The sequence below is a fragment of the Mercenaria mercenaria genome, chromosome 4, assembly GCF_021730395.1.
Source record: "Mercenaria mercenaria strain notata chromosome 4, MADL_Memer_1, whole genome shotgun sequence".
NCBI lineage: Eukaryota > Metazoa > Mollusca > Bivalvia > Venerida > Veneridae > Mercenaria > Mercenaria mercenaria.
Window position 1 is genome coordinate 27,109,968 of NC_069364.1, and position 12,083 is coordinate 27,122,050.

General features: G+C 33.3%; 1 protein-coding gene across 2 annotated transcripts in view; it reads right to left on the reverse strand.

Annotated features, from left to right (window-relative positions):
- Positions 1-649: 649 nt before the first annotated feature.
- Positions 650-12,083, reverse strand: part of LOC128556279 (uncharacterized) — a 61,144-nt gene continuing 49,710 nt past the window's right edge. For both annotated transcript variants that reach the window (XM_053540819.1, XM_053540818.1), the window contains 3 exons: positions 8,301-8,444; positions 3,199-3,282; positions 650-2,844 (listed from right to left, as the gene is read on the reverse strand). In XM_053540819.1, coding sequence (XP_053396794.1) covers positions 2,252-2,844; positions 3,199-3,282; positions 8,301-8,444 — 821 coding nt within the window. In that variant the 3' untranslated portion in view covers positions 650-2,251. The remainder of the gene's footprint in view (positions 2,845-3,198; positions 3,283-8,300; positions 8,445-12,083) is intronic.

Sequence of the window (12,083 nt, forward strand, 5' to 3'; positions counted from 1 at the left end):
CTGGGACATAAAAAGGTGAATATTATTTTTTTAAATATTAATAGTTACATTCTTTTCAGTACCTGATGCACTATGTTTACTAGGTAAATCTCTGTGATTTTTATGAGAATGGAATACTGTCTGTATGTGAAAAATGTACAATTTCAAAATTGTACATCTTTGAGATAATTAGTGTTGTACAACAAAAACCTACCGTCTGTAGAGATTAGGACATGTTCTATTTCGTAAGTTTTGCCTTACGTACCACCCACGTTGACAAGCAACAAATTGGTAAATAATTAGTTGATAAGAGGCAAGTGAATGAAATTCCAGAAACAATTGTCCCAAAACTAAACACAAATCTGAAGATAAAATGGCTTCTAATGCACAATGGAAAAAGGATGACACTAAAAAGTTAAATGATTTGAGCTGCGCCATGAGAAAACCAACATAGTGCGTTTTCGACCAGCATCCGCGCAGTCTGGTCCATGCTGTTTGCTAACGGTTTCTCTAATTGCAATAGACATTGAAATCAAACATCATTGATCCTGACCAGACTGCTCGGATGCACAGGTTGGTCTGCATCCATGCTGGTCGCAAAGCCACTATGTTGGTTTTCTCAAGGGGTGGCTTATTTGTTTCATGCGTAAACAAATTCATGGGACATAAAAAAGTGAATATCATTTTATTATCAATGGTTACATTCTTTTCAGTACCTGATGCACTATATGTTATATAGGTAAATCTCTGATTTATATTAGAATGGAATACTGTCTGTATGTAAAAAATGTACAATTTCAAAATTGTACATCTTTGAGATAATTAGTGTTGTACAACACCAATTAAATTCAAGATGTACAGCCAAATATTACCGTGTGTACGTTGCTATTCCTTGATTTCGTAAATCTTAAGTCTTGACTTACAGATTAGGACATGTTCTATTTCGTAAGTTTTGCCTTACGTACCACCCACGTTGACAAGCAACAAATTGGTAAATAATTAGTTGATAAGAGGCAAGTGAATGAAATTCCAGAAACATTTGCCCAAAAAATAAACACAAATCTTAATATAAAATGGCTTCTAATGCATAATAGAAAAAGGATGACACTGAAAAGTTAAATGATTTGAGCCGCGCCATGAGAAAACCAACACAGTGCGTTTCCGAGTCTGGTCCATGCTGTTCCCTAACGGTTTCTCTAATTGTAATAGAGTTTGAAAGCAAACATCATTGATCATGACCAGACTGCACGGATGCACAGGCTGGTCTGCATCCATGCTGGTCGCAAAGCCACTATGTTGGTTTTCTCATGGCGTGACTCATTTGTGTCATATGTAATCAAATTTATGGAACATAAAAAGGTGAATATTATTTTTATTATTAATAGTTACATTTTTTTCAGTACCTGATGCACTATGTTTACTAGGTAAATCTCTGTGATTTTTATGAGAATGGAATACTGTCTGTATGTGAAAAATGTACAATTTCAAAATTGTACATCCTTGAGATAATTAGTGTTGTACAACAAAAACCTACCGTCTGTAGAGGGCTTTAAGGTTCTGAATTGATGTTTAGAAAACTTTTATTGCTGTTTCTGTAAAAAAAGATAGAATCTGTTGCTCTTGAGGCTTATATTTTACATCAAATTTTTGGTATGTGAAAATGTGTGATTACTTAATATCTGGAAATGAATAATACTATATCATAAAATAGTGAATAACAGTTAAATGGCACCCAAATGTTTTGTTGATCAGATTTTATACATAAATTTTCTCTTTACATTAACCTTTAGCCTGCTGTCAGCAAGTGATTCTGGCTTTGCGACCAGTGTAGACCAAGATCAGACTGCACGGATGTGCAGTCTGATCATGGTCTGCATTGTTTGCTATTCAGTCAGTAAATTTTCATTGAACACCCCTTCAAATAGTATATGGTGTTGCCCAGATAGAAAGATGGACCAGTCCATTGTAGTGTTAATAACTAAGTAATATAGCAGGGTAAGGTTAAAGTGAGTTTGAGTAGCCTGACATCAATAAGTTGTTTAATGATATAAAAATTGGGAATCCCCTCAACCACACTTACATTTTTTCAACGTCTCTAGTTTATCGGTACATGTTTTTGATTTAGAAAATAACAAAAATTTAGTCACTACGGAAATAATTTGAAAAAATATGATAATTGATAAAGCTAGATTAAGGGTTTTTGTTAATAAAATACATTGGATGAATGTTTTTCAAGTCAATGATTCATGATTGGCTGTAAACTACAGTAGATTTATTCAATATTATCATAAGTGTTTCTTGCGTTTTTAATCTCTGTAACAATTCCCTCCACATCTATGTCATCCAGGTCACTATGACTTTCCTCAATACAGATTGCTTTTTGCTTCACTGATTTCTTCCTCAAACACTTCTGCACACAATCCTGGGCTTTTTTTAATTCGGTAAAAGCTGGCAGCAGATTTTCCACTTCAATTATTCCAGCAGCTGTTTTCCGTCCCTGAACCCTTGCCTCCTTCACATTTTTGTATTCTTCTTCTACCCTTTTCCTTGCCTCTTTCATCCTCTCTACTCTCTCATCTATTCCCTTCTTTGCCATGCTTTCACTTGCCTCATTTAAAAGAAGGTCTGTTTTCCTTAATCGCCACTCGTAGTCGACAATTCCATGCACTTCAAGCTTTGACAAGTTCTGATTTTTGCAAAGTTCTTCCACAAAACTATTCCAAAAGGGCAGTCTCTCCTTGTCTAGCCCCTTTGCATCTCTTATCTCTCTCTCAGAGTATATCTTTATACCCTTTGATCTTGCTGTTGGGTGTGTTGATGGACTATCTGCTGAGAGCATTGTTGTTATCAGTCTTTGAGGGCTTCCTGGAGAAAAGTTTAACATAATTATCTAAGATTTTATGCCAGTGTACAGTGAATTCTTCAATGGTACAATATAGTGAAAGCTGTCAATTTGATTTTGTTTACAATTAGTAGTCTGTCAGATCATATGATTGTCAAAAAAAGTCTCTTTTTTTTCTTCACTATACTGAAAAAATTTAAAATGAGTTAATGGTACAAAAGTAATAACTGTTGTTCTGAGCATTCTAGACAGTATGTAACAATAAATGAATTGGTGTAATGAATAGATGAAATATGTAGTATAACTCTCAAAGCATTACTAATGCACTATAATGAAAGAAATACCTTTTTCCAACTATAATTCAGTCATTACATTACCTTTTGTGTCTGTGTCAAAAAACATTTTCCTTCTTGGCGTTGCAGCTTTACTTGGAATCTTAGGGGTGCCTCCTGTAGCTTTTTCTGTTGAAAAAAGAAGTTTTGGATATATAAAGTAGTTGAGACAACAACAACAGTTAATACATTAAAGGCACTGATTTCCAATTTTTAGTTTGTTCATCGTATGAAAATAAAGATATTATATAATAAAATATAATAAAAATCATTTAGCTAAATGCCTTAAATGACTGCTATAATTTATGTACTTGCATTCAAAACTTTAAAGGGCCAACTTGGCTATAAATTAGCTTCCAGAGTCTTGTGGTTTTCTCTGACATGCCCGTTTTATCATAATTTTTCCAAATCTCATCTCTCATCCCCGGTTTCATCTCATTTCAATGATCAGCCATTACCAAGTACACTGTAAAGCAATAATGCTGGACATGGTTGCTCACTGACCATCTGGGTTTCTCTCAGAGAATATGTTCATGCTCCAGTGTGGAATTGCACTTGTGATACAGAAATAATATTCAATCAAATGTCATGTGCAATGATAAATATACCAGTAATTCTATATTTTACATGTATATACAGTTGAATCACTGTGAATCATTTGTAGTTCAATCACTGGGTCTGTGAACTAAACCCTTGTTACTTAGTATTTGACTTATTTGTTGTTGTTTTTTGTTCTTGTTTTTTTTTTAATTTATCTTTCACTCTCGCCTCCTAGTTAAATAAGACTATGTATTTTTTCCAGATTCCAGAATGAGTGTTACCTTTTGCATTTTCTTTACTGTTTTAAAATAGTTTTGATAAATTTTATGTACATGTATATATTTTGGTTATGAAAAGAACAGGTATACTGTTACTGAAATGCAATCCATTGATATTTTACACAAAAAAAATTTATTTACATAGATTTTGGAAATTTTAGAATATTCCCACAAAAGCATTATCCTTATTCCACTGGTTTTGGTGGCATTCCCAGAATAATGAAGAAATTTATTCACACAACTGTAAATGTCTGTGCATATATATAAACAGATGGAGAATGAGTAATTTACAATAAATTTACATGTATATATAATAAATGTATTTACAATAAATGCATTTACAATAAATTACGTATTAAATATTCACGAACGTATAGATTTACTTCATGGAAAGATAGTAACAATATACACGTATAATGAATAATAATATACTCAGTCTAATCAAAAAGTGCAAGTGACTGGATAACGACATGGGAACAGTAATAAACCTACACTATTGTAGTTTATTTTGTGCTAGAAAAAGTTGCATTACTTCATTTTTTTTGTCTGTTTTTTTTTTTTTATCTCTTGCCACAAGTGGTGGGGGGTTATAGGAATGGTCTCCGTCCGTCTGTCTGTAACACTTTCGTGTCCGCTCCATATCTCCTAAACCCCTTGAAGGATTTTCATGAAACTTGGGTCAAATGATCACCTCATCAAGACGATGTGCAGAACCCATGGGTCAGCCTTGTCGGTTCAAGGTCAAGGTCACAACTCAAGGTCAAAGGTTTGAGCCTGCCATTTTGTGTTCGCTCTATATCTCATAAACCCCTTGAAGGAATTTTATAAAACTTGGGTCAAATGATCACCTCATCAAGACGATGTGCAGAACTCATGAGTCAGCCATGCCGGCTCAAGGTCAAGGTCACAACTTAGGGTCAAAGGTTTTGAGCCTTCCATTTTGTGTCCACTCTGTATCTCCTAAACCCCTTGAAGGATTTTCATCAAACTTGGGTCAAATGATCACCTCATCAAAAACTCATGAGTCAGCCATGTCAACTTGAGGTCAAGGTCACAACTGAAGGTCAAAGGTTTCAGCTCTGTACCTCCTAAACCCCTTGAAAGACTTTCATGAAACTTGGGTCAAATGATCACCTCATCAAGACATTGTGCAGAATTCATGAGTCAGCCATGTCAGTTCAAGGTCAAGGTCACAGCTAAAATCAAAGGTTTACCCTTTTACTATCCATAGCAGTGGCAGGGGATTTAGCTGTCTTTCAGACTGCCTTGTTCTTTTTTTGTTTTGTTTTGTTTTTTTGTGAATATTATTGAGATTTAGAGTTCAACTCTCTCTGAGATATTTATACAGCATACATGCTTGGTGTAAAATTTCTACATGTAACAACACACACCTGATTCCAAAAAATGACCGAATTAATTGCTCTCTTGCAATTCATGCTGGGCGTAATGGCCATTAAATTTCCATGTTATAGCTGTAAGCAGATAACTGATCATAGTTGCCTGGAGAACCAAGTCGGCCCCTTTTTAACCAAAATGTGATAATGATGCCAGTGGGAGTAAAATAGCTTGCACTATTCTTTCATTACTAAAACTAAAAATGAGTAAAAGCAACTAATTCTCATGTGTTATCACCTTAGCATGATCCATAATATTTTCTAATTATCAAGTTATTAATTGTAGCTATGATAGGCAGACCTCTAGTAAACATTATCAAAATCAAAAACATAAGGCCTTTACCTACAAACCACAACTATCAGATATCTAATTACAACAGGAGGTCAATCATGCCCAAATGATTTTATTTTTTGTACAAAACGTGGGTGAGCACAGTGAATAATCATAAAATCATAAAATATTGTCAATGAAATAGTAAGAGTTAGAGTAAATAATTTCAAAATCAAATGGGTGTCATACACATATAGAAACTAATGCTATTTCACTGATAAATATAAGTTAAAGATTTCAATGTCATTCCATTTATATTTTGGCGTGAAAAAAACCCCAAAACAAACAACTTTCCCAAGTGTACATAAAAAAGCATTAATTTTGTGAGAATGAGAAACAGAATATTTTTTCTGAATGTTAGATCAAATGCGAGAACTAGGGTTGCCAAAATAACAAATTCTGGACATTAGGCGAATACTGATAATTTTACAAAGATATATATTTTTGTTATGTTGTTTTATCTTAGCAAATTGTTTAGTGTTGAATACACATGTGTATATGTAATATGGTTCAAAGTTATATTCAACTATCACCGGCTGAGAACCGACAAAATTTTCAAAACTGTGTTAAATTGTACTTTTGGCAAAATTAGGTTTCAACAATATTTCCTTAAATTTTTTAAAAGATACTGACTATAAAAATTTCATTTTAGAATCGAAATAATAAATATGTCCTATATTTTATAGGTAAAATATGGCAAATCGTTTGGATATATAATTTTTTATCCTAAACTTACTCATTTTATATCGGTTGTAGAGTTCAGTTCTTACAAAACATTATAATTATACACTACTCTCGATGACTGCAGAAAGAATGGATTGTGAAGGTCCGTAGAGGGGATTCGAACCTGCAACCTATGGGTTAGGAGCTTGATGCTCCACCCCTACACCGCAGTGCCTTCCAGTGCGATTTATTAAATCACTTGTGCTGCGTATCGGGATTTTATTACTACACATCCGAACTCCTGTCAAAATTTTATTTACTGGTAAAGTATAGGAACGTAATTATTATCTGTTAGAGATATAAATGTCGATAGTATCCATACATAATTTCAAGTTTCACAATGACACTGTTTAAAGCTGGAAACTCATTTCATTGAAAAAAGTCATCGAACAAATCAGATGAAGAAGTTATCAAATTAGTTTTCATTTATGTGGTCATGCATATTTGTGTTTTGAAGAACGAGTATGCAAACAGACAATTCTCCTGAACACTTTGTATGCCTACATCATGTACTTTTTTTTAAAATTCATTCTGTATTTAAACTTATATGATTGTGTCACTTTATTTTGAAATAAATCTTCTAACTTTTACTATTTCGTTGATAATGTTTTATATCCCATTATTCACATAACTCACCTATATTATGTACAAAAATATATAATTATGTATTTGGTCATGATTAACCTCCTGTTTTGCTGAGATATCTGATAGTGGTGGTTTGTAGGCAAAGGCCTAGCCTGGGAATCCAGTCTGACAATTTCTAACTTTTTTTCTACCCGCAAATTGACAGCCTGGGGAAACCTGTTTTCCGACCGCAGCGCCACCTATATTACACCCGAAATATGCGGGTGTTTAATAAAGAACGATAACTTCTGAAAGCAATAATCCATGGCTAAAAATAGAAATGGAATTCTCACGGAAAAAACAGATCTGAATCGTGTACTTCCGAAGGTTTTCGAACATTTCCGGGCCATAGACAAATACCAGTTTGTACCTCCCATAGCTTTTCCAGCAAGTTGTAACAACTTTTAAATATGTCAGTATAAACTTAAATTTGCGTCATAGCTATCAAGATGTTATTTTAATGCAGACCTAGTGATCTATGAAAATTGTCGAAATTTCGGCAGCATTGTCTCGTTTTCGATTCAGACAAGTGCAAATATGATCACATGTTAATTAGGCTAATTATAGAAATCGATAATCAGTAGTTACATGGAAACTCCTTCATATTTCCCCAGGCGTTGATAATATCAGAAACTCGATGAATGCCAATTAACACTAATTAGCGCAAATTAAGTGATATCTTTAATGCATAAATATTAGGTATGATTTCTTCTGACAAAGCACAAATATTATCAAGGGCTTCCCAGGCTAGCAAAGGCCATATGTTTTTGCTCTTGATAATGTATGCTAGCGTTCTGTTTACCATAAGCTACAATTAATAACTTGATAATAAGGCGACAATTAGAAAATATTATGGATCATGCTAGGGTGATAACCATTTCACCCAGGTACGAAAGGTAGGCCTTTAAGAAGTATAGCATTAATTTCCGAATACCTGTTTTTTTCCTTGTCATATGATCTAGAGGCCAGTGCCTTTAAAAAAAGTTGTGTTTTTTGGCCCTAAGTTGTCTGTTTTAGTAGGTATACTTAATGTATACCAGCAGTATCTGTAATTTTCATGGTGGCTAGAACAAAGTAAGTACTACATTTTACTGCTCCTTCTGTTTCCCCCACCAAGAGGACAATGTGAAATTCCTCCCAACAGAATGAATGGATGACAGTCTTATGTACATTTGTGGCCCTCTAATACTTTGTCTTTTTGTTCTGTTGATGTGCCAGAGGCAACAGGAAATTACACTGGAATAAAATTCTGTTTACCTTTCCTATTTGAAGTTGATGACTGGAGTTTAGTTGCAACTGGTGTCAAGAGTCCAAATTTGTTTTCGGCCAAAGACTTCTTTACAGGTGGTACCTCATGCAACTGTAATCCCTTCCTTTCATCATGGGTGCCTATGTGACCTTCTGAAAAAACAAAAACTTCTGTACAAATGCTTTCCCAATAACAAATGTGTTGCCTAACATTACATGCTAAACATCAGAAACCAGTTACCGAATGCGCCATAGGAATGCGCTTTTCAGTAATTCCATTCTGTCCCTCCAAAATTTCGTGTTCGGTCCATAACTCTGTCATCCATGAAGGGATTTTAATATTACTTGGAACAAATGTTCCTCATGATGAGAAGACTTGTCATGCACAAATCCTGGACCACTTGCTCAAAGGTCAAGGTCACAATTTGGGTCAAAAGTCAACAAAGCTTTTTTTTGTCCAGTTGATAACTATCTATGAAGGGATTTTAATATTACTTGGCACAAAATTTTAATGTTCCCCATGATGAGACAACATGTCATGTACAAATCCCGGACCCTTTGCTTAAAGGTCAAGGTCACAATTAGAGGTCAAAGGTCAATAGTGTTTCTTTCTTGTCTGGTCCAAAACTCTGTCATCCATCAAGGGATTACAATATTACTTGGTATAAATGTACCCAATGAGGAGATGATGTATAACTTGGCACAAATGTTCACCAACACCAGACAAAGTGTCATGCGCAAGAACCAGGTCCCTAGGTCTATGGTCAAGGTCACACTTGGAGGCCAAAGCTCAGATACAAGGGTGACTTTTTCCAAAGCATTGCTTCTTCATGCATGGAGAGATTTTAATGTAACTTGGCTCAGTTGTACATAATCATGAGACGGAGTGTCATGCGCAGGTTCCTTCTTCTTTTGAATTACTTCCCTTAGTTGTTACTATAAATAGCTTATAAATTATAACTTTTTCATTACTAGTCGTAGGGAAAAATCGAGACCACTATTATGTAGTACATTAACATGTATGTTAGATCCAATTTTGAGGTGTACTTTGACATATCTCTGCCTGATAAGGATTTTTGTGTGGACTTACAATTTTTTGGGGATATTTTTTCCCCTTAGTTGTTACTATAAATAACTGTCATTGTAACTTTTTTATAATAAACCATAGGGAAAAACCAAGACCACTTTTATAATATAATAATTAAGATAATCATATGTTACAGTGGGTTTGAATGTCTAGCGTCCTTGTTCAAACTAGGGTTATGTTACACCATGAATAAATTTGCAATATTTTCAGATTTCAAGGGCAGAAGATGCATTTGTCCAGTCCTCTAAGAGTCAGAGTAGACTAGCTTGTAGACTATGATATATTTTTAAATATTCATTTTGAAAATTATGGATGTAGCCAGTCTATATCCTATGTCCAATATCATATATTATGATATGTTTGTCACTCTTAACGCTAGAATTACGTCACATTAATGTGCAGTGAAGTCAATGTTTTTGTGGTTACAAAGAAAGAAAGCTACTATATTTTATCTACTGTTTTAGATTTATGTCATATAGGAATTTAAATAATCTATAGCAAAATTGTGTTTTTAACACTTCTTATACACTCGGGTGGTAAAACGTATGCCCTCATGAAATTTACGCCCAATGTATAACCAACCATTGTGTATAAAATTAATGGTGTTAATTAAAAACTCTTTTGCTAATAATTATTTCTTAAATGTAACAATATATATATAAATTTTTCCAAAAAGTGCTATTAAACAGGATTTCATGGTAGAAATTATTTGTTTTGATGGCATCTAACAACATTGTTTTTCAATATTTATGTACCACTTGCACAAGGTGTACCATGCATGATAACAATTAATAGATAAGGGGTTCATAATTAACTGGTAATAAATCACCTGCACACCAGTTTCTCCTACTGGGCAGTTTTATACTGTTCACTCAACTGTTCTTAATATACCACATTTTTATTTAATTTACTATATGATCCTCATTTCTTAGAGTGAATAATCATGCAGGTATTCTGGCAGTGAAGTATCAGTTATTGTTTTCTACCAGTAAGAAACTATAATCACAACATGTGTACAAATTTATTTTTATTTAGTTTAACTTGAAAATTAAACAGACTTTGTTTTAAATGTGCATGCTCATAATCAAAATATTATTCATTTGTATTGCATCTGGTGCTGAACAGAATAGAACATATACTTTTCCATGCATTGACAGATAATATAGGTCTTACACAGAAACAAACAAAAAATATCCATAAAGTCAAATATCTCTGCTCAAAGTTATTGACTTGAAACTTAAAAGAGTTATTAACTATAATTAAAGTCTACCAGGAGAAACAATCCCAATAGTTTGACAGAATTTTTAATTTAGAATTCTTTTGTTAAAGTTTTATAAAAGTTTTACTGGCAAAGTCGATCACTGAGAAAGTCGAGCGCGCTGTCTTGTTTTCAGTTAGAATTTACTTAGACATTGGATGTTTGGATGAAAGTATTACAGATTAGGATTTTTTTTTTAAATTTTGCAATACAGGATTGTGTATTGAACAGCAATAGTATACATATACTATATGTCATTTGTTCTGACTTATATTTAATAATATCTTGTGAAACATGCATTATCAAAAACTGTAAACAACGGTGATGCCAACGATAGGCGAGTGCAATAGCTCTACTTTTTCTTCGAAAAGTCAGGCTAATGCAAAACTATGTTTTGACTTGCGTAGCTTCAACCCCCGATGCATGAGGTTGGTACACAAAACAATCTCAATCTCGCAAGTTCAATCAAGGATACATGGATACTTGAAACTGACATGAGAAGGTAGGTTCACTTTATTATATCATAATCTGTGAATGAAGAAGGACATAATAATGGCAGTACTAAGTCGGACAGAAATTTTGATCTTGCATGTGATATAAAAACATTTTCTTTCTATTGTATACAGTCTTTTAATTGGATTTTACCAATCTGCGCCAGTTACAATGTCTCATTCTTGCCTACAACGTGGGTGTGACAAGGTTATCCGGGGTAGAAGACCACAAGCTGATTGTGTGCTTGATGTTTTCAATATTGTTTATACTAATTTTCCCAAATAATGTTTACTGAAGGGCCTAGTAAGTAAAACAAAACCATTTGTGTGGATAATAGATGAATAATTCTTACTAGAATTCACTGGATTACTGTCAAATCTGAAATTAATTGGCAACTGAATTAATTTACTAACAACTGAATGTCCAACATGACCTGCTGCTTGCAATTTGTAAAAAAAACAGAACTTTTTACTGTTCTTTTACTGAGCCTTTGAAATCACTGCTCAAATTTTAAAACCTTTGAAAGTCAAAAACTGGATTGATCCATACTAAAACTTTTCAACACTGTTCCATCATAGTGCTTTGAAATTGCATAAATATTTTTGTACTTGCATGTAATAGTCTTACTGACTAATAATAAATGTAAATGGAAATATCACCTATTTGAAAATGAGAAAATATACCATCTCTAAAATTCGACTACAGAAAACATATTTTTACTGAATGATATTAGTTCACAATTTTTTAATAACTTAATGTATTCTAATATTGAAAAATATATATTATTGAGTATTGTACAAATAATAAATTTTATTTTAATGGATAAAATTTACACTCAGTGAGAGTAATATGTTTTCCAATATAAGACATAATAATTATATTTTATTAAGCTTTATTTTGCATATGATTGTTTCAGAAAGAAATATCTTGAACATTTAACTTATAGCAGGATCCA